This window comes from Pipistrellus kuhlii, unplaced genomic scaffold, assembly GCF_014108245.1.
Source record: "Pipistrellus kuhlii isolate mPipKuh1 unplaced genomic scaffold, mPipKuh1.p scaffold_m20_p_2, whole genome shotgun sequence".
NCBI classification, from domain to species: domain Eukaryota; kingdom Metazoa; phylum Chordata; class Mammalia; order Chiroptera; family Vespertilionidae; genus Pipistrellus; species Pipistrellus kuhlii.
In genome coordinates, this window is record NW_023425515.1 from 52,243,498 (window position 1) to 52,267,432 (window position 23,935).

General features: G+C 41.8%; 1 protein-coding gene across 1 annotated transcript; it reads right to left on the bottom strand.

Moving 5' to 3' along the window:
• Positions 1 to 1,583: 1,583 nt before the first annotated feature.
• Positions 1,584 to 22,450, bottom strand: FBXO40 (F-box protein 40). The gene is made up of 4 exons (XM_036448302.2): positions 21,704 to 22,450; positions 9,711 to 9,743; positions 6,918 to 8,825; positions 1,584 to 4,174 (listed from the first exon to the last, which is right to left on the bottom strand). Exons 2-4 carry the CDS (start codon positions 9,711 to 9,713, stop codon positions 3,959 to 3,961), a joined length of 2,127 nt encoding a protein of 708 aa, XP_036304195.1. The 5' UTR covers positions 9,714 to 9,743; positions 21,704 to 22,450; the 3' UTR covers positions 1,584 to 3,958.
• Between the last annotated feature and the right edge of the window lie 1,485 nt (positions 22,451 to 23,935).

Below are 23,935 nucleotides of genomic sequence, written 5' to 3' on the forward strand. Positions count from 1 at the left end.
TCTAGGATATGAAGATTCTTGAGGAAGAAGCACAAATTAGAGATTAGGAAGGAGGAAAAGGGATATTTGGCAACAACAACAACAACAAAAAGGCAAAAGCTAAAGGAACACAGGCTTTAATGAACTGGTAAGAGGATTTAATCAGAGACTGTGTCCTCTACTCAAGAAAGTCCCAACTTCTTTGTAGCTGGATGACTGAAATTGATGGCCAAGTAAGTGGGTAGATGGGAAAAGCTCATGAAGCCTCTGTGTAGTTCAGGGATGAATATGATGTGAAAAACAGTGAAAACATTTAGACAGTCAGTGATGGGTACCAACAAATCACTAGCAAAGTATGGGGATGAGGAGAACCAGGACAGGGCATGGTGGGTTTATCCTAGCCCAGGCCGTTGCGCTCTGTAAGGCCAGAGAAAGGAGATGTGAGCAAAATCAGTACAAAATCTAAATCAAAGCCAGAGATTTGGTTGGTGTAGGGAATCCTGTTAGTAAGACATAGAAGTTTGTGCTATAATCAGTATAAGAAGTTGGGCCCAACTTTCAAAGATGAAGAAGAGAGTGGCAGCTAGGATTAATGACCGAGATCCACAGATGCTCCAGGACTTCCTAAAGCTGTGAGCTGCCCATGTGCCTGGAGAACTGTGTCCCACAGGCTTAGTCTCTTCTTTAAGATACACACTCCTTTGTTTTCACAATGACTTCTCTGCCAGTGAATCACAAATCTGTCTCTAGTTCTACCTTACAAGCTTCACCCAGTTAGCCTTTCAGAGTGGAAAGCAGTTTTTATTGCTGCTTATATAGACATTGGGATTTCCAGTACACAAAAGTAAGCCATCATAGATATACACAATCCCCTTCTTCACATCAATTTTATTTGACATCTCACACGGATCAGAATTTTACAGTTACATCAGAATTTATGGTTACATCTCCAAGTATCTCCTTGATTTTTTTTTCTTTCACTTTTCCCCTTTATTTTAAGACAGAAACTTCTTTTCCAGACCCCTATGCTGTTAAAGCAACAATTCTACAGAACTGCCTCAGTTCTCCAGACCTCTCCCTCCACTTTGGCTGATTTCTACTCTGAACCGATTATCTTGGTGGTGATACTCATCAAGGGCTCTGCTCAGAGACGTCTCTCCAGCCAGGCTCCTATTCCTGGGTACACTGTCCCTTTCCACTCCCCTCCGTGCTTCTTAGTCTGAAGCCATGTCTAACTGTCTTGCCTCTGTCAGATAATGCTTGCCACCCATGCTACTCACTCCAGCCTTATCTCACTAACCAAATCACCTTCTGCCTAATTCAGTCTCATAAAAAGTTTTCCTTTTGCTCCAACTGCCCTCTCACCATAAAATGTGCTTGTTTGGCCAAAACCGGTTTGGCTCAGTGGTAGAGCGTCGGTCTGCGGACTGAAAGGTCCCGGGTTCGATTCCGGTCAAGGGCATGTACATTGGTTGCCGGCACATCCCCAGTGGGGGGTGTGCAGAGGCAGCTGGTCGATGCTTCTCTCTCATTGACATTTCTTAGCTCTCTATCCCTCTCTCCTCCTCTCTGTAAAAAATCAATAAAATATATTTTTAAAAATGTGCTTGTTTGTGTAGACCAGTGCATATACTGCGGTATCCTGCTTTTCTGCAAGATGTACAATCAGATATCTTACAAAATGTGATGGTGTTGATTGATTCAATATTGCTCTGAAGGCACCAACAAGGAAAGGAAAGTGGGACAGAAACTGTGCAGCCCACAGAGCTGTGTGGCACTGTCGTGATTGCTCCCTGAGCCCTGTCTGCCCCCACCCACCCAGATTGCAAAGGGAAAGCCCTTCTGCTTTCTTCCTTTCTCTATACTTCTCACCCATCTAACTGTAGCCCCTAATTTGTATCTCCCTTGGCTCCCCTTTCTTTCTTTTCTTCCAGTAAAAGGAAAGACCCAGAATGGACTTTGGGAGCTTTCTTTTTTCATATAGGAAGGACTAGAGCCAAAATACATGGAACCGACACCTGAAGCAATCTCCCTTCTCCTTCCCCTCCCACTTCAGTGGTTAGTTGTTTCTAGTTACTCATCTTCACCGAATAAAATCTTAGCTCACACTCTATTTGTATTTTTAGAAAATGATTCCTTCTATACAAATGTGCAATATAAACCAAACGATAAGAATGAGGAAAAATAGTTACATAACCGAATAGTACCAAGTGGCATATTCTAATAAAAAGATGAGCATACTTCTGTTCTGGGACTTGCTCAAATGCTTCTTGTCTCCTCTCAGAGGTGCCACCTACTTCATCTACACCAGCTTCAGACCATGTTCAAAGAGAGATCCAGGCAACAGCAAGCATTCAGATCAATTAGCCTCATTTTTGTTGTTGTTGTTGTTGTTGTTGTTGGCTAAATTCTTTGTTCTCTACTTGCCCACAGTGTCTGTCCTCATTTCCCTTCTTTCTCACTTGTTTGAGGACTGCTAGGACTGAGAAAATGGCCCCAATTAAAGTGAGAGGGATGTAAACACAAGATAAATAGCTCCTGGCTTCAGCAACACTGGGGGAGAGCTGAAGGAATGTGCTTTTGAACACGATCCCAGGGCATAAAGGCACACCAAACAAACCAGCCCCACTTAATTCAATTCACAAGTTAATATCTCCATGTGTCTAGAACCTCCTCAGTAACTACAAAGCTGATGCAGTCATCACCATTGTAGATAACTGTGTGTGAGAGATTTTGCTGTACTAAACAGCCAATCCTAACTTACTGCCACTGGTATGTCATCTTTTAGGGCAGTGCTTCTTAACCAGGAGTGACTCAGAGGATATTTAACAATGTCTGGAGACAGTTTTGGTTGCTACAGCTGTGGGCGTACTATGACTAGAGGCTAAGGATGCTGCAAGATATACTATGACACACAAGACAGCCCCTCGTGACAAAGATTTACTCAGTCCACAATGTCAGCAGTTCCCAGAAACTCTGCTTTAGGGGAGGTCAATTTCAATTGTGTATTTTCCTTTTACTTTTGTTCTCATGAGTATCACTGTTTGTTACCCAAAATAGCAGTGTCACCCATTTTTGACACTTGAAGATGACCAATAACATGTAGGAACGATTACAGGGAACCACTATGGTCCCACTTCCTTCCCAAGATCCCCATGGGTTACTCAGGTGGTGTTTAGGACCTGGTGACTGGTGCCACAGGCCCTGCAGTGGGTGCTGGTGCTGGGCTATGCAATGTTCTTCATAATCTGGACCTACAGGTTTCAGAAGAAAAGAACCTTGATTCTTAAATCATTATTAAAATGTTTAAATGTAGGCTTGAGGCTTTTTGCCCTAATTTTCTCCATGAATATAGTGTGTCTTATGGACCCTTCATTTTTCAGGTTTTTCTTATATGTTGCCAAGATTGTGCACAACATTTATCCTTTGGTTTGTGATGTCTTCAAGGCTGCTGTGCTTAGCCAAGGTCTCTATTCTGTAGGGCTGTGTTCGGACTGTCTTGGCTTAGGGGTAGTGGGGCAACTAACAGCCCCGACCCCAGAACCTTGCAACTGTGAGCCCTTCACCATGGAGGACCGGCATCTTAGTCCACATCCCTGTATTGCCTGCCCCACAAATCGGAACGTGCTTATAAACTGACCACCCCAACCCCTGCCTAATAAAAGCACAGGCCCATACTGGTTATGGAATTCATTGTTCTCTCATTTCTAAGGAATTTGGCTTATCTTCCTCAATGACCTCGTTACCTATTTTCTCTTCAGCCTGATTTATCTTAGAAATAAAAAAGGAAAAGAAGTAAGTCATCAGTATGGTATTATAGCAGGTACAAGGCAGGGCTTAGAAAATTCTTAGACCTTGAAGGACAATGCATGTTCGAATACACCCAGATAAGCATATATGCAGTTTACAGAGAGAAGCAGTCTCTGTCCTACTTTCAGTAACTCCAAGGAGAAATTCAAGAAGGGAGGTATCTGAACATTTAGTTGGTTTGTCTTTTTTGTGGTCTGGCTCTAAAGGTGGTGACCAAGCTCTCTCGGGCCTTCTCCTGGGGCTGACACATGCTGGTTAGAAGAATTGGGTCAGTCTTGTGCTCCACAACATTGAAAGGACACGTCTTCAGGTGCTCAGACATGGAGGTGACTTCATTAAATTCCCAGCTGTTGATTTTAGAAAAGAGGCTGCTGAATTGCCAGATCTGTTGGGAAAGACAGAAGCTCAGAAGTGAACATTGGGGCAAAACCCTCAGGTTAGCTTTATTTGAATGATATAAGGAAATGTCTTCCTGTTTTTCCTGGTCTCAGCTTCTAGGGAGTGGTTAGTGGCTGCTGAAGACTCGTAGTTCCTTCTCTAGCACCCAATTCCTAATTTTCCCTTCCTAGCTTAAATGATAATCTTCCTAGCCAGTCCAGTTGTATTAGAATGACTTATATTAATCTGCATATTGGCCCCTTGTCACCACCACCACCACACACACACACACACACACACACGCACACACACCAGGTAGTTCAAATCAATACAAATAGTTTCAATGAGACTCAACTCTGGAACTTTTTTTTTTTTTTTTTTTTTTTTGCCTCTGCATTTGAAATGAGAAACAGCAGTTTTAGGAGTTGCTAGTAGCCACCATGAGCCACCAAGGGAACCCTATATCTTAAAATGGAGCCATTATTAAGAAAGTAGAGACTTAAAAAGGAAAGAAAAACATCAATTGGGGGTATTTCCTTGAGCTACTAGATCAAGCTTTATTTAAGTATTCCCTTTGTACTTTTTAGTTATTTGGGGGCCAATGAAGTCTCTTTCTTGTTTATGTCACTTTAAGTTGGTATTCTAGTGTTTGAAACTAAAAGTATTACAACATATAAGAAAGCTTAGAACAGAAATCTCAGTAAAAATCTAGGTGTCTGGTACTCAAACATCCTCTGGGCTTTCTACCTAGGGTGTGGTGGCAAAGTCCCTGGTTTTAAAATCTGGCCATGTGAGTAGGCATAATCTAGTACCATTTCAATCTGACCATTTCACCCTCAGTTTATTGCCATTGTTCCTATGAAAGAAAAGTGCTTTCTAGAACCTTAGAACAATTTCCCTTTTACTCTAAAGAGCCATTTTAACTCTAGAAAGAGAATTTAGTTGGAGTTAAAGGATGCTCCGCCTAAATACTCTCTCTCTCTCCCTCTCTCTCTCTCTCCTCTCTCTCTCTCTCTCTCTCTCTCTCTCTCTCTCTCTCTCTCTCTCTCTCTCTCTCTCTCTCTCTTTCTGCAAGGAAATTAGTTTATCCCAAATTATATCCATGAATGGGCAGTAATCATTTAATTGAGAATAAACATGGGCCAAAAAATAATGCAATTTCTAGTAAGTAAATGAAATTATTTACATCTGATTTTACAGAGGAAGACATTAGGTAATTCTAGAGGATACAATGTCCAAAGGGCAGGGCTTTAGTTTCATTCGTACTTATTTCTAGCACATGTTTGGGTGGCAGTCAGTGTTTATTTAACACATGTATGTAGGCATGGGTGTATAGGAAGAAAGGATCTCAATGATTTTTTTGAAGAAGACTGCTCAGGGAATGAATAATAGTAAATATACACAATGTTTTAGACATAATTAATAAATTTAGATGTAAACAACTCTAACTCCAGTTTGCACACACCCACATATTGGGAAGAAACTCAACTGTGAAATTATGAAATTATGAACCTCAATGGGCACATAACTTTGTGGTTCATATTACTAACATATTTACCGTGAGAAAGTATTCTAAGATCGCTTTGGATACAATGAACTAGGAGTTTCACTTCTGTATGATACAAGAAGTGAAATAAGGTGATAGAAGTTATAATACAGTTAAGCAAGTGTAAACTGGAGGAAAAGGAACACATTTGATATATACAAAATATTTAAAAAAAAACTTCAATAGGCATTTGAACTAGGGGAAATTGTGGAGCAAATTATTTAAGAAATTATTTTCAAAGTGCCTTAACAAAGGCAAAAATTGTTTAAAATATGGTTGACATGGAACTGAGGGGAATTTGTTGGCTACTGTATCAATCAGAGTCCAGACAGAAAACATATGGCACAATTAAATGGGGTCATTTGAAGAGTATTTTTTAAAGGAATGATATACAAATTGTGGACATGGTTTAGGAAAGCCACAAGAAATAGGGCAGTACCCAGACTTGAAATGGAAGAAGAAGGGAGATCGTTGGACCAGAATGAGTCACTATGCGGAAAGAGCCATCTGACATAACCACTTGCAGTGGAGAGACATTCCACTGCGAAGTGTCAGGGAGGGAGAATGCATGCAGAGAGGAAGCCAGAAGAATAGAAATGTCAACCTCATTCTTCTCCCTCCCTCCTGCCCGCCTCCTGCTGATACACAACCATTAGGTTACAGGGGTCCTCAAACTTTTTAAAGTGGGGGCCAGATCACAGTCCCTCAGAGAGCTGGAGGGCCGGACTATATGAACTACTAATTCCTACTGTAACACCTCGGCTGCGCTCACTGCCCAAAATACCTGGCGGGCCGGATCAGACTCCTCTGCGGGCCGCATGTGGCCCGCGGGCCGTAGTTTGAAGACCCCTGGCCAACCTAACTGGAAGCTGAAATGCAAGGGAACCAGTGGAGGCAATCTGTAGAGATAAGCCTCCTGGGGGGGGCGGTAGGAGGAGATGAGTACATCCTGGTGAAGAAGGCTGGAGAATGGATAATGTGAGAACACAGAAGATATACCCAGGACACACACATAAAGATATACAGGTACTACCATTTGTATTTCCATAAATATGTTTAACAGTCTGCCTTCCCTGGTGGACTGACCTTGAGCTCAGGAATTATGTCTTATTCCCAGTAACTTAGTAGAATCCCAGTGTCTAGTACAGTGTTTGTCACACAAAAGGCTCTTAAATATTTGTTGAATGAGTGAGTGTTTACTTGCCTCTCTGTGGACTCTCCAGGAGGTGCCTCCATGGGAATACTTCTTCTTCTTCCATTGCAGGAGGACCATCCCTCTCTCTTGTAACAAAGTGGCACAGATATTCCTCATCAGCACAGACACCTGGGAGAGCTGGGACAGGCTGATGCTGTCCAAGAACCCAGCAATGTACTGCAAAATCTCCAAGGGCAGGCTGGTGAGAGAATTCTGGCCTTTTCCTCCAGGGCCTGAGAGATGGTTGTTCTTCCTTCCCTCATTCAGCTCAGAAGCAACCTCTGGCTTGATGGCAAAGGTCTTGAGCTCTTGACTATAGATTAGTTTTGCCTTTTTCCCTGGTGGGCGGAAATGGTTTTGAGTAAATGTACATCCTAAGTAGGCAAGAGGACACCTATGCTGGAACCAGCCATCAAGACCTGACTGAATGTCTGTGTGGACATTCTTGAAATGCAGGGGGAATTCATCCCTCCTGAAGAATTTGTTGCAGGTGAAAGTGAAGGCAGAGCTGCTCTTGTTGTGCCTCCTGGTCACACACTCACTGTGGAGTTCCACATGGAGCCCCTCTGGGTTGGGAGCGGTTAGGAGGTCAGCCAGCACTGTTCCAGAGGAAAACTGTTCTGTCTCAAAATTGTATGTCTGGGTAGCAAAATCCATGAATAGCCCGTCAATGCTCCTGGATTCAGAGATGACGTGACCTTTCAGTTCTCTTTCCAAAGCACACAGGAGGGTGGTCTTGATGAGATCTGACTTGGGCAGGTCCTCCACAGCGATCCCTAAGTCTGAAGTGTCTACTGCCTTGTGTTCACTTGGCTTACAACTCAACATGGCATCTCCAACACGCGCCCGCTTCCCACAGTAGCTCACAGGAACTTTGAAGGTATACACTGTCTTCACTTCCTGAGCCTCTAGGTTGCCATAGACAAAGTCTTTCTCCTTAGGTGTGCAAGCAGCCATCTGACCAAAGTGGATAAGCATTCTCCCATTGTGCACCAGATACATATTGTAGTCCTTCGCATCCACCGCTGATTTCAGTCTCTCCAGAACACCATCCTGCCAAGGGGCAAGCCCTGTTGTTTCCATAGCTGCATGATAGTCCTGCTGTCTCTGGTTTTCCTGTAATTCTTCGGCACTGGCCTCTCCTATCATGTTATTGCTGACGGAAATCTGTTCTTTCCCTGGGCCATTAGGGCTCTTGTTCTCACAGCTCACTGATGAGTTTGTTAAAGCAGAGGCTGCATGTTCTTTGCTGAAAATATTTTCCCACTGGCTAAACTTGTCGAGGTCCATCCCTTCTTTGGTTTTGGCCAACATCTGGCGTTCTTCTTGACTCAGTTCTGCCATCTCTTCTTTAGTGGCTGACAGGGAGCTATGTGGCACTAAAGCAGCATTTGCTCCACCCACCGCTCCTCCCATTTCTTCCCAGCTGGCTTCGCCATTCATAGTAGGTTCCTCCTCAGTGGGCTCTCTAGTTTCTGGGAAAAGTTCTACCATTTTCAAAGATCTGAAAAGGACCTTCTGGTCCTGGAGGGCCAGGGCTGTGTCCAAACACTCCTCACTAGGGGTCTCTTTCATGATGTTCTTATGAAGGGTTGTCTCGGAGTCCACGTTTGGCCAGCGGTTCCACTCCATGGAGCAACAGACCACGCTGGCGGGACACACCTGCAGGTGCTTGGCCAGCTTGTGGCGGGACATGGAAAGGGGGCAGCCGTATTCTGAGTTGAGGCATGGAACCTGCTCCAATGGGCAGAGGAGCTCATGCTCTGCCTCTTTGCACAGGTGGAAGGTGGCACCACAGGACAGGTGGCAGTTTATCACCATGCAGGAGACATTGGGCTCCACGGGAATGTGGCAGTGACGGTTGAAGCAGCTCTCACAGTGCCTGTGCTGTCCCGGTAGAGGCCTGCGTGCCTTGCCCTGGAGACAGCAAAGGCCAAGGGAAAGAGAAAACAAATGACTGCTGGGAGAGAAGCTCTACGTGTGACTGTGACTGAGTTTTTAATGGACTTATTTCCTGTTTATACATGCTCCCTATAGGAACCTTGGAAAATATAGAACATCGTAGAGAAAAAAAGCGAAAAATCACTCATAATCCCACAACCCAGAAATAATAACTATATCACTCTTTTCTGTATGTTCATTTTATGTATATAATAGAGGTGTTTAGAGTAGGAGGGGGGGGGAAAGACAGTGCTAAATGCAATGACGTTCAATGTTGACAATTATTATTTTTAAGTTGTGGATTATGGGTGATTTATATTACACAGTTAATACTGTGAATGCAATTTTGTATCTGTCTTTTAACTTGCTATTATAACATGAGATTAGGCTGTTTTATTAATTATTCTCTACAAACTTTCTTCATAATGGCAGTGTAAACTCCAGAATGAGAGTGCTGTCATTCATTTAACCAACTACCACCAGTGGACATGCTGGGAGGACAGGCTCATGTCTGGTTTTGTCTACATCCGCATCCCTAGCACCCGTCACTGCCTGGACTATTGTAGGTACTCAATGAAACACTGAATGAAGAGACTTTAGTCATTTACATTACTGCTGGATTTTATTTTTTATTTTTAAAGGTTTACTAAAAATCTTTGCTCACAAATCTTCCTTAGCTCTCTGCTTTTCTCCTACTCCATGTCCATCTCTTCTAGGTTCTGCTCTAGCAGCCCTGGTTTGACAAAGCAGCCAATAAAAATAAGCCATAAGGACAAGATACCAGCTGCTTAGGCTACAGGCTAAATAAAGCCAAACCTGGACCCCTAATATGTAAAGATCCAAGAAGAACTTAGTACTTACCATAGCTTCCAGATTTCTTCTTGTTTTATAACTCTAGGGGAAAATATAAAAATACAAACATGAATGGTTATCTATATTAACAGGGGCCAAAGAGACTTCTCTAATTTAATTCCGTCCACCACCCTAAAGATGTTATTGCCCCATTTTATAGTAAAGGAAATGGATGCCAAAGGAGTTAAATAGTTTGTCCAAGGTAATATAGCAGCTAAGCGATGGAATCAAGTCTCAACCCAGGCCACCCTAATTTATGCTTTTTTCACTGACCCACACTGCCTCTTATGGGGCATTCTTGCCAACCATGCTGTGTGTAACTTAGGCTTTTCATAACTTTTTCCCACTATCTACCAACAATTATCCTGACATTCCACTCTGCCACCATCCAAACCTGCTGCACATACACACGTCTGGTCCAAGTTACCTTTGTAACTAGCGTTCTCTCCCACTGAGGCTTCATGTCCACTTAGAGGATTGCCTGACATCTGGCTTAGTCTGGGCAGTGCACAGGTGAAATATCTGTCATGTGTCCCTCACTGGTGTATTCAGCTGTGCTGTGGCGAGAGGAGAGCCTAACCCCTAAGGCCCCAGAAGCAGTGGGGACTGTGGCAAAAAGAAGAGAAGTTACCCTGCCTTCAGGGGAATATAGCTTTTGGGCTCTTGTTAGTTGGTCCCAAGTGGGAATGTTTCCAGATCTTCTGATTTTCCTAGAGAAATGAGGGGTGCAGATCTTTTTTCTTTTTTTTAAATACATTTTATTCATTTTTTTACAGAGAGGAAGAGAGAGGGATAGAGAGAAACATCGACGAGAGAGAATCATCGATCAGCTGCCTCTTGCACACCCCCTACTGGGGATGTGCCTGCAACCATGGTACATGCCCTTGACCGGAATCGAACCCAGGACCTTTCAGTCTGCAGGCCGACACTCTATCCACTGAGCCAAACCAGTTTTGGCTGGGGTGCAGATTTTTGAGTGGTGGTATAGTGCAGTGGTTATGAAGCAGACAGCATGGGATTCCATCCTGACACTAGAAGTCATAGCTGTGAGACTTTGGGAAAGTGACTTAACCTCTTTTTTCATCAGTTTCCCCATCTGAAAAGGGAGGAAAATGATAATACCTACCTATTGTGAGGAACAAATGGATTAAATACAGTACTTGAAATGCTTAGAATAGTACATGTCCCATAGGAAGTTAACTATACTGGTTTGCTATTGTAAAGAATTTATATTTAATTATGTTACCAAAAAAAAATTACATAATATGTCAAGATAAAAATTCTTGACATTTTAAATATTGGCAACTAATTCTTTTAAAACCTCTATTTGGGCCAAGGAAAAAAACGTGTATGCGGCCTATATAGATCTGTGGATGCCTGTTTGCAACACCTGTCTTAGAGAATTAGTATCATGATTTCAGTGCTGTGTTAGTCGGAGAAGGGGTTAGCATCTGGAAGTCATGTTACTGGTGAGATGAGGAGACCTTAGTTCTTGTCTTCTTGAAGGAAAGAATTCAGTCAAGAGACAAAATATAGAAAAGCAAGCAAGATTTTATTGACCTCAGCAAAAACACACTTAGGACAGTAAAACTAGGAAGGGCATAGAAGAAGTAGCAAGAGACCCCAAGCTGGGCTGCTTTAGCCCACTGGGAAGTCAGAGAAAAGAGGGCCTTCGAGACAGGTTCAGGGGGTTAGACTAGGATGAGCTGCTGCTGCCTATTGCTCCCCTGGTTTCAAGTCTTATGGGGTTCCTTAGAGGTTAAGGGATATGTACCTGGGGGAAAGGTGAGTGGAAAGGGAATGGCCCAGGCTTGCTCCCTGGAGGGAGAGTGGCCTGGGACCTCCATCTTCAGGGGTTTTAAAGGCTGGGTTTTTAGGAGAACTCTTAGGAGCAGATCAATTGAAAATTTATTAGCTTTATGCTGATTGGTCAGCATGAGATTTATTCTCTTAATTTGTCTGTCCTTGGGTGTGGTTGGCAAATGCCACTTAATTTAATTTCTGTTTTCTGTCTCCCTGAGTAGGATGATTTAAGCTATTTACCCTCTAATTGCGGATGAGAAGTAGAAACCATTTATTCTAAGAGTCCTTGGTTTAGGGAAGATAAGATTTACTTGGTGGCCACAAATTGCTATTTAACTATCTGTCTTAGTTTCCCTATTCCACTTGTCCTGGAATTCTCCTAGCTTCTTACTATGCTATAACAGTCAGAAGATATGCAGTATTTAAATTTTATTTTTTTAGGATTTTCCAATTCATTGTGGGTGAATTTTTATTCAACTTTAAAATTGTTTTTCAAATATATAGAAATAATATATACAATAAACACCCAAATGTACTCCACCTAGATTCAATAATAGTTAACATTTGCCATGTTTGCTTCCTGTCTTTCTCTCCATACACACACAATCACACATTTTTGGCCAAAACTCTTGAAAATAAGTTGCTGATATAATTTCACTTCATCCCCAAGAATCTCAGCATATATTTTCTAAAAATAAAGACATTTTCCTTTGTAATTGTAATAACATAATTTTACCTAAGAAAACAAAATAATTTTTAACATCATGTAACATGTTTCTCCAGATATCCCCAAAATGTTATATATATAAAATATTTGAACCAGGATTCCTTTAAGGTCAATTTATTACATTTTGTTAATGTTTTTAGCCTCTTTAATCTGGGAAAGCCCCCCTCAACATTTTTTCAGAAGAGACAGATTTAAATTTCAAGGTAATTATATTCTGATTCTTTTAGGTATTCATTTGTTCACCCATTTATTCAACAAGCATTTGTTGATTACCTACTCTGAGCCAGTAAGTGTGCATAAGGGTCACTTGGAATGGTGGTTAAACACTGTTGCTTATTAGAATCAGTGTTTGTTAAATTATAGATATGCATTGTTCAGTATGGTAGACATTAGCCACATGTGGATATTTAAATTTAAAGTGATAAAAATTAAATAAAATTAATAATTTAGTGCCTCAGGAATACTAGCTACAGTTCAAATGCTCAAAGCCACATATGGTTAGTAGCTACTCTACTGGACAACACAGAATAGAACATTTCCATCTTAATAGAAAGTTCTATTGAACAACACTGATATAGATGCTGTCTATATCCCTGACCTGAGTGAGAGGTGTGTTCTGGAATTTTATTCTTAACACATTCCCCACCTGATTATTGGGCACTGGGAGAGCTGAGTGTGAAGAAGGGATCATGCCAGAGTGCTCTATACCCCTGATAACCTGGATCAGGAGGCAGATCAGAAGTTGAAAGCCAGAACACCAACCGGGTTCAGGGCCCAGTAGAAGATACATCAAGGTGTTAAATCCAGAGAGGGGTTTAGAAGAGTGAAAGGCCATGATAGTTGTACTGAGATGGAGCAGAGTAAGATTGGGCAAAAGATATCTTTTGGATTCAAGAGTCCAGTTACTGGATCTTTTAACATACAATTTAATATTCAATAGGCTCCCATTATATTCTAAAACCACTCTTGGGGGGCAATGTCCATTGTGGAAATTCACAAATATTAAGCTAAATCATCTGTAATTATTTGATACTTAATAAGGAGTCACTTAACACTGTAATTGATGTCAACTCATAGTGGAGGGATGAAGTTGGAGGACCCATAGTTAGAAACTGCTACATAGAGGATGTGAAGAAAGCTTGGATGGAGAAGACTGATGACATTAGAGATAGATAAGATGAAACAGATAGGAGACATTACAAGGGAAAATTAACTAACTTTTTTTTCTGGCTGAAGATGAGGAAAGAAGAGGAATCAAAGTTGATTCCAATATTTAGGACCAAGAAGAGAGAATATTGGCCATCATTCTGAGAAAAACAGAATTCTGAAGTGGAAATTGTTTTGGGAAGAAAGATGAATCCAGAAAGTTTAAAAATATATATTTTATATGTTTTTAGTGATTTTGGAGAGAGGGTGGGAGAGGGAGAAACATCAATGATGAGAGAGAATCATCAATAGTCTATTTCCTGCATGCCCCCTATGGGAATTGAGTTCACAACCTGGGCATGTGCTCTGAATAGGAACTGTGACCTACTGGTTCATAGGTCAATGCTCAATCACTGAGTCACACTAGCCAGATAGATCCAGAAAGTTTAATTCAAGTTGCTTTGGGTGCTGACAGATCTAATGTATGGGAAGATGAGGTGTTAGAATATAGAGATGCAGATTTGAGAACTATCCACTTAAAAATGAGAGAGGCCCTGGCTGGTATGGCTCAGTTGGTTAGAACAACAGTCCCTTACAACAAAGGTGGTAGGTTCGATTCCCAGTCAGGCACATATACAGGTTTCAAGTTCAATCCGAAGTGGGACTTGTATAAAAGGCAACCAATGATGTTTCTCTCTCAATTCTCTCTCTCGCTCCCCTCCCCCCTTTATCTCTCTGTAAAAACTTAAAAAAGAAAAAGAAAATAGATTTAAGGAGAGAGAAGAGAGAGAAAGAGAAGAGAGAGAGAGAGAGAGAGAGAGAGAGAGAGAGAGAGAGAGAGAGAGACATAAATGGGGAAGTAACACAAAATAGAAATCTGAGCTTTGAAGTACATAGCTAAGTGTGACACTTTGGGGACATTAGGAAGAAGTAGAGCCAGAGAAGGAGACACCAGAGAGTTAAGAGTCAGCAGTAGGTGGCCCGGATATAAAAGAAAGGGTGAGCCGTAGTCTCCATGCTGCCAGGAGGTTAGGAATGATGATGACGATGCAGAGCTCTTGCCAGAGCAAATGTGGCATTTCAGCTGTGCTGTGGGGCCCTTGACCATTCAAAATATGGTGTTTGCTGGGAAGGGAGGGGAAAGCTATTAAGCACACACTCCAGTGTTGGCAAGTCCGGTGCCCTGGCTAGGAGAATGTGACCATCTGCTTTCTATTGATAAAATATATGAATTAATAAGGATGGAATCTGAATGAGTCAGAGTCCCCTGTCAGTTTTTAGGTGGCAAAGAAGAGGCATATCACACATGGAATAAGGCTATATGAAAAAAACTACACGGAATGTCCAACCTCATATCTGCTTGCCTGTTTCTACCACAAGTTGAGCCCAGTTTCTGGGAAGGGAAAATAGTTCAAAGATCTACATAGACCTACACAGTTCTATGCTCTGTGTGTGTAGTGAGCACTCTGCCCCAGTAGCAGGGGTGTGCCTGGCTGGCAGGACAGTGGTGAAGAACTCAAAGCCCACTGGTTTCTTATCCTTCAGCATGATTCTTTATAAAGCATGATTCTTAGGAACAGTGATATTGAAGTAGGAAATATTTGTGGTTGGAGCCTTTTGCTCTCCATCTATTTGAAGTTATTTGAAAACATCCCTTTAAAAGGAAAGAAAAACAATTGCATGTAGACAACAAAGATGCTACTATTTTTTTTTTTTTTGTGTGTGTGTGTGTGTGTGTGTGTGTGTGTGTGTGTTTTAATGCTGCTATTTAAAGATCGTCCACAGGTTCTGGAGAGACACCAGATAAGTGACTTTGAGAGAGGGCATGTGTTGAGCACTAAGACACAGTGAGTAGAGATGACTCTGGAGAAGCTTGGCAGGTAAACATAGAAAGGTGAATACTGTCTAAGAGCAGACAGAACCACACCTGAACCTTTTGCTGTATATCTGGGGGGAAATTTTCTCACTGAGATAAAGGACAGTCTAACATTCCTGACAGTCTAATTATTGGTAGGTAAGCCAAGTGACCAATGGCCCTGGTTTGCCTGGGGCTCTCTTGGTTTTATCACTAAAAGTCCCAAGTCTTGGGATGCCTCTTAGTCCCAGGCAAACTTAAGCAGATAATGGGTCACCTGGTTTGGAGCCAATTGTTGTCACCCCAAGTTGATCACATTAGATATACCATTGGTTGTCTTGGAGGAGAAGATGCCCTGTTTTCCTAGACTCTATGCCAGTGCAATGACTGGATCCTTGTCCTCCAGGGTGTTTGTCTGACTGCTTGGATTGAGTAATTTCTCTGCATTTTGGATGTCATGGAGAAAGAGAAACAAGATTCTAGCACCTAACATGTACTTTTACATAACCTCTCGCTTAATCCTCACAATGACCATGTGAGATGGACATTACCATTTCCAGTTTACAGACAAGAATTCTGAGGCACAAAACCCCCTGTTTATCTGGCTTCAAATTCTGTCCTGTTTGCTAGATTACACTGTGTCTTCCCCTTGGAAATCCACAGAGACATGATGTGGTCCATCCCATGATTTGGAAGAAAGCAAACCCAAGAGTAGAGCCTATTAGGGGGAGGGCCTCTGCTCCTCCAGTTAGGAACAGAAAGATACCTACAGATATAATCTTCCCAAATCGTAGAGGAGCCGATGCTCTTCATTAAGAAGCACCTTCATCCCCATGAGGACTTTTTCCCTCCCTTCTCTGGACCATGCCCATCCTGTGCCCCATCTGAATAGAGGAAATAAGAAGACTTTTCAGGACCCATGGATTTGCATTGCAGGGACTACAAATGTAAAAGTAAAATTTTTAGGGTTAAAATATGTACTGTAATATATGATAGATTCTGAGTTTTAAAATGAAACACCTACTAAATTAAATCACATAGATCACTGAAACGCTTCACTGTGAAAAAGTTGACAAAATTCTATATCTGAAAAACCTAAGGTTATCCAGGTGCCATTTCCTCCTTAAGTTTCTGTGCCCCTCTGCTCACCTTTAAATTCTTGGAAACAGTAGTCAATATAATTTAGACTTAAATAATTCAAGATCTACAAAGAACTAGATTTTGCTGGTAGTACTAAATGCAGTTTAAGTGGAATCTGAGTAGTTGAAAGGACCTGGTACATGAGTCTGAGAGATGGATATTTCTTTAAAGTAGGGGTGTCGAACTCAATCAGAGAAGGGGCCAAAATCTAAAATCCAGCCTAAATCGCGGGCCGAATGGTTTACTGAACAGTCATAAACTGTCATTGTGATGGAAACGCAGCGGAGTGCAGTGATGACAGCGCGGTGCGGGCCACATTGCAAGGCCTGGTGGGATGGATTTGGCCCGCGGGCCTTGTGTTTGACACATGTGCTTTAAAGGAATAGGGAAGTATTTAGAACCTGGCAGGGGAGCAGGAACTTTATTTGATGCAGGCTGCGATGCTGTATGGACCGTTCAGAAAGGAGCAACTTAATAAGAAAGGGTAGGTCAGCTAAAATAGTGGTCCTTAAAGGGTATACTCAGATCAACATCAGCATTACCTGAGAACTGGTTAGAAATATAAATTTCTGGGACCTACAAACTAGACCTAGGGAATTAGACCTACTGAATCCAGCTGATTCTGTTGAAAGCTCAATTAAAGAACTAGCTGATTCTGTTGAAAGCTCAATTAAAGAAGCTCAATTAAAGAACCACTATTGAAAATGCTTGATACTTTGCACCTAATCACAAAGGAGCTATTGCCCAATTAGGTAGGAAGGCCTTGGAGAAAGATCTGAAAAGGCAGTGAGCAATTTTATTTTTCTTTTCTTTTCTTTTCTTTTCTTTTCTTTTCTTTTCTTTTCTTTTCTTTTCTTTTCTTTTCTTTTCTTTTCCTTCCTTCCTTCCTTCCTTCCTTCCTTCCTTCCTTCCTTCCTTCCTTCCTTCCTTCCTTCCTTCCTTCCTTTCTCTCTCTCTCTCTCTCTCTCTCTCTCTCTCTCTCTCTCTCTCTCTCTCTCTCTCTCTCTCTCTTTCTTTCTTTCTTTCTTCCTCCTCATTTCTACCACCACTGCCTGGTCTAAGCACCATCATCTCTTACCCAGTTTGATGCAATAACCTGATAATCAGTTTCACTCCTCTCATCTTGTGCCCCAGAATCTATATTCACTAGCAGAAAGAGTGATTTTAATACTAGGTCATTACTGCCACTTAAAATCTCCAGTGGATCCCCATCACAAGGAATAAATTCTGAAGTCCTTATCTTGGCCCACAAAACGTAGTGTGCCCTGCTCGCCTCTTTTAGTTTTTTCTCTTTCCCTGGAGCACGTAGCTCAAGCCTGTTGCTTAATTCCAGGTAGGGCCTTTCCACTTGGTCTTTCTGCCAAAATTCTCCCCTTGCTTTTTATTTCTGTTATGGGCTCCTTCTTGCCATTTAAATGTCACCTTATGTGTTATCTCCACAAGGAGGCTTTATCTGAGACCCCCGAATAAAATAAATAAATGAACTCGCATATATTAGTTAAATAATTTTTGACAAGTTATTTAATCTCCCTAAAACTTATTCATCCATAAAATGTGGCTCATAAACACCCATAGGATCATCTGAGGATCAAATGAGATAAAGTAGGGAAAGTGTCTAATACAAGGCTCACTCAGTTGTTAGTCATTCCTCTCCAGGAAGGTCATCTTCCTTGTCCAGACCTTTATTTCTTCCCATTGCATCAGTCCCACAGCTTTGGTTGGCCTTGCCACTTCCAGTTCTCCCTCACTCAGATATATCTCACATACCCCTTCCAGCTTAATAATCTTTTATAAAAAAAAAAATCTTACCTTACTTTTAAGAATGTGAGTTCCCCAAACTCCTTCCCCCTTTGGTCTCTGGTCATCACCGCAAAGCATTTATTCCTTAAGCACTTGAGGAACTCACATAGTACACATCCAGGAGCACCTTTTAGACACCACAAAGGCAAGTTGAGGGCATCTTTTTTCCTAGTTTGAAGTTTGTAATTTAATTGTTTGACACATTATGCTGCTCGTTCAGGAAGAAGAAGAAGAAGAAGAAGAAGAAGAAGAAGAAGAAGAAGAAGAAGAAGAAGAAGAAGAAGAAGAAGAAGAAGAAGGAGAAGAAGGAGAAAAAGAAGAAGAAGAAGAAGAAGAAGAAGAAGAAGAAGAAGAAGAAGAAGGAGGAGGAGGAGGAGGAGGAGGAGGAGGAGGAGGAGAAGAAGAAGAAGAAGAAGAAGAAGAAGAAGAAGAAGAAGAAGAAGAAGAAGAAGAAGAAGGTGTCAACTGAGACTTCATTTCTTTCTCATGATTGGTTGTGGGAGTCAGTACAACCCGAGAGCAGTGCTGTTGTGACAGTGTGAGTGGGGAGACAGCCTGACGAAGGCCAGAGATGAGGCAGAAGTGCTCTGAGCAGAACATTTCCCTGCAGCAAAAGAAGCTCTGATTGGGATATTAACAGAACATGGAGAACAAATGGAATGACCTCAAAGAATGTGTAAACTGGTTTCTGAGGGACAGAGAGAACATAGCTAACACTGCTCCTAACACTCAGTTAACATTTATTGAGCAGGATTGAATAGAACGCCAAAGACAGCAGCACTTTGAAAGAGCTACTTCTTTCAAAGATAGCAGGGGTTTTTTTTTGTTTTGTTTTTTTTTAATTCTCATCTGAGGATATGCTTCTACTGATTTTAGAGAGGAACGGAGAGAGAGAGAGAAATATCAATGTAATTGATTGGCTGCCTCCCAGGCCCTGACCAGGAATTGAACCCACAACCCTTCCGTGCACAGGTAAGCAGAAAGCCTCTATGTGCATTGGCACCACTGAGCAATCTTTTAAAAATCAGATTATGATCTGGTAGGACTGGGGTGGGGCCTGAGAGTCTTCTCATATAATAAGTTCCAGACAGCTGAAACTGGTTTGGCTCAGTGGATAGTGCGTTGGCCTGCGGACTTAAGGATCCCAGGTTCAATTCCAGTCAAGGGCATGTACCTTGGTTGTGGCCACATCCCCAGTAAGGGGTGTGCCGGAGGCAGCTGGTCCATGTTTCTCTCTCATGGATGTTTCTAGCTCTGTGTAAAAAAATAAATAAAAAATATAAAAATAATAATAATAAGTTCTAGACAATGCTGATGGCCCCAAAACCACTTTGCAATACCTCAATTAACCTCTTTACTTCCTATAAAAGCAACTGAGGCCCAGGAAAGTCAAATGTCTTGCCCACCCTCCTCCCATTGAATTTTATTGAGAGATTCTGTAGAAACCACAGTGCCACACCGAGCTTCTCGTGTGGTGGTGGCCAAGGGCATGTGAGCAACTTAGATTGTACCAAGGACAAAATAGGGCAGAGCATGGAAGAATGAGGAAGAGGTGGCGTCTGAGTGATGTTGGCCAAGAAAGTCATGAGAAGGCATTTGGCAGGTATATTTAAATCACTGACTCAAGTAAAAAGAGAATGGGATTAACAGATAATAGTGTTAACATTCTTTGCTATGATTTTAAAGGTAGTAGGTATACAGGTTTGATGTCAGGGAGTTATTTTTAGGCAAGGGGCTCTGCACCCCTCACATGTCAGTGATGAACTATTTTGCCTCCACATATGGTAATACTTATTTATTCCTGAGCTTTAATTCTGGTGGAAGTGGCAAGGCTGAAAGTTAAAGGTCAGAGATATTCTTTAATTCTTAACCAATTAACCAGTCAATTCATTAATTACTTTAATTATACATTGTGAACCTGTTTCTCCACTATGGAGATACTTATTTCTAGGGAAAGAAAATGTATAAAGTTAAATGAAAGTAATCCCTTTCCTCTTGAGATTTTAACATCTAACCAGTTCCCTGAAGATAATTTCCATATCTGGCTCCATATTCCAGGCCTTTGGGCTATGATTCCAACAGTTTCACTGTACCCCAAAAACATGACCATTCTCTTCCAAATCTATTCACCCCCCCGCCCCCATCGGCAGTTCACCTGTGCTACGAATCTCTCTACCTGTAAACTTTCTAGTTATTTAAATAGCTAACTAATTCTCATATCTGGCACTTGTATTATTAGTATCAGTGTTTTAAATGGCCTTTCTTTTTCTTTTGTGTTGGCTAAGGATGGATTACCTACGGGTAGCTATAAGTCATCCTGCCTTCTTGGTTACTCCTAAGCCAATACTCTCCAGTCTTCCTAGGAGAGACCCCAGCATATACCTTGAAGACCTTGGTGTCGTGGGAAACCTGACAAGATTAAATGCAGTTATACATAGTGCATTTAACTGTGCACAGCAAACAGGCATAATTATAACCGAGACCCTGAGAGCAGAATTCTGAGCTGCACAGAGGCAGGCAAGCAGGAGCTAGACTGTCTGGGTAGATCTCCCTTTACTTGACATTGGTGGCTTCAGCTTGTGTTCTTCAGCGTGTACAGAATCACTTTTGCTGCATAGGCCACTTCCCAGTGTCCTTAGCTGAACTCTAAACTATATAACACCAAAGCAAGGCTCAGAGAAAAAAAACATGAAAATAAGCACTGCTCCCTTCTCCCTGCCAGTTCTGTGCAGTTATTCCAAAAGGTAGAAATGATCTAGCTCCATTTTAAATCTTGCAATACCTCAATTATCATTAATTATTTTACACTGGCCCCTCTGTATGTGCAAGTCACAAGTCTGTAATAATTTATAGTTTGTGTGCAAAAGTCTGTATAAATATTTCAACTGGTAAAATACTTTCACTTCTATTCTGGGAATGCATTTTGGATTCAAGAGCTGGGGGCTGGAGAGAGCCATATCTAGGGAGTATTGTTAGGGGGAAAAAATAGGTTTTAAACTCTGAGTTTAAATAATACATGCAGTAAATACAATTGTGCTACATTAACTGGTAGGAAGACACAGAGGATAGAATTTAAACCACAGGAGGATTACTTTCACTGAACATAGCAAATGCTGATTGGTGAAAAGATCACAGCATTTAGACTTCAGAAAATCCTAGGGTAGGCCTGCCATCTATTTCCTCACCACTTCCTGCCCTCAACCCTGGGACCCCTCATGGGCACTGTGTAACTTCAGAGATACTGCATAACCACCCTGGCTGATTGCAGAAGGAAGGACCTAAGCCGTCAGAAAGCAGATAATCTCTTCTTGCTCTAAGATTTTAGAATTCAAAGCAGGAGTTTGCACATGGCTGGGTCTCATTCTCAGCACCAAAACCCCCACCTCCCATTCCCAAAGGCCCCTACGTCAGTAACTGGCTGGACAATCCTCTTGCTCAGAGCGAAAAGGTGATGTGCACCTCAGCCTCAGTCTCCGTGCTCGCCATTTCAAATGTCTCCTGGGTGCTCCAGCTCACGCCTGAAGAGCTTACCTGCACCGCGTGGGCTGCGTCAGCATCTGCTGCGCCTGTGTCCCCTGGTTGCGCGCAGGCAGGTCCTGGGAGGCAGAGGAAGCTGCATCAGCCGCACAGAGCAGAGTTCTGTCCAGGAGGCTGGGAAAGGAGAGAAAAGTCCGACAGAAATAGTCCAAGTATTTCGAGGTTAAAAATAAAACTATATCACAAGGAGCAATGTGACCAGGCTCAGCTTACTGATTTTTTTTTTTTTTCTTTCCCCTGCATTTATCAACACTCGATCTCTACTGGAGTGGTATTGCACAGGGGAAGCCGGAAGGGAAGTGAGGTTTTATGTCAATGGGTTTTCTTTCCCTCGAGGAAGGAAGAAAATCCTTTTAAGGATCATTTTCAAGGCCAGAGCAAGCTGCCCGGAGTCCTGTGCGTGCAGTCGGCAGATCCAGCGGTGCTCCAGGCGGCTGGTGGAGCCCTCAGGCTGCTGCTCTAATTATAACCATGCTTTTCACCTATATCCACAACTCGCTGACACAGCAACTTGTGCAAGTAACATGCGGTCTTGTTTTGGTTTCTCCTATTTCTTGTCATGACAAGTAGGTGGCTGTCCTCTTCTGGCCCTCTTCTTTCCTGGGTGGTTGGAAAAGGGAGAGTTTGTAACTCATAAATCAGGCATGAGTGAGACCAGTGTGAGGGAATTAGAAGTGGTAGGAGGCTTAGCTTTGGCTTAATCCAACTCCCTCTTTTTACAGATGAGAAGATTGAGAGTTAGAGAGGGTAAAATTGTTCAAGGTCAGACAACTTGCTTTAGTGTAAGAAGAATCAGTCATTCTTACTCCTAGTCTGGTGCCCTTCTTCTTCTTCTTCTTCTTCTTCTTCTTCTTCTTCTTCTTCTTCTTCTTCTTCAATATATTTTTATTCACTTCAGAGAGAAAGGGAGAGGGAGAGACAGAGAGAGAGATACAAACCTCAATGATGAGAGAATCACTGATGGGCTGCCTCCTGCATGCCCCCTACTGGAGATGAGACCTGCAATCCAGGTATGTACCTTTGACTCGAATAGAACACAGGGGCCCTTCAGTCCATAGGCCAATGCTATCCATTGAGCCAAACCAGCTAGGGCTGGTGCTCTTCTTTATCTCATTCTCCTCAAAAGAACTCAGCTGTCTTCTGAGGAAAGAAAATACATGAACCTGGCTTTACAAATTTCTAGGTACAAAGTTCTCATCTGTGATTTCTCTTTCTGTGGTTTCCATTACCTTCAGTCTGATGTGGTCTGAAATATTAAATGGAAAATTACATAAATAAATAACTTATAAGTTGTAAATTGCCATGGTTCTGAGTAGCATGTTGAAATCTTGTGCTGTCCAGCTCCATCCAATCTGGGATGTGAATAATCCCTTTGTCCAGTGCATGGACATTGCATACACTACTGCCCATTAATCACTTAGTAGCTATCTTTATTATCAGTTTGACTGTCGCAGTATCACAGTGTTTACGTTCATGACTTAGTAATGGCCCCAAAGTGCAAGAGCAGTGATGCTGGCAATTAGAATATGCCAAAAAGAAGCCAAAAAGTGCTTCCTTTAAGTGAAAAGGTGAGTATATATCACATATTTTTATTATAGTTATAATAGAGTTCCAATGCACAAAATCCATGTAAGACTAGGCCCTCACAGCCCTGGCTGCCTCACGGTCCCACGGCCCCACCCACTGCCCACTGGTCATTCCAGAAGATCATTCTGGTCTAATTAGGACATTAACTTTTTATTATATAGGATCATTATAATTGTTCTATTTTATCAGTAGCGATTATTGTTAATCTCTTATTGTGTCTAATTTATAAATAAAATTTTATCATAAGTATGTATAATACACATAGTATATAGTATATATTGGTACTATTCTCTGCTTCAGACATCCACTGGGGATGTGGGGTGTCTTAGGACTTATTTCCTGAGGATAAGGGAGGATTACTGTATGTGATTTTGACCAAGTTACTTAATCATTCTCTACCTCAGTGTTCCCAATTGTGAAATGGGGCTGATAATATTTAGTGTGACTATGTGTTGATAAACTACAGCATTAATATATTTATACATGTAAAGCACATAAATGATGTCTAGCACATACCAAGTGCACAACAATGCTGTTATTTGAATGTGTGGGTTAAAAATAGATGTTAAAAAAAAATGTGCTAATTTCTGCTGTAATTAACAAAAATTGATTTCCCTTCCTGGATTCTTCCCTGCATAT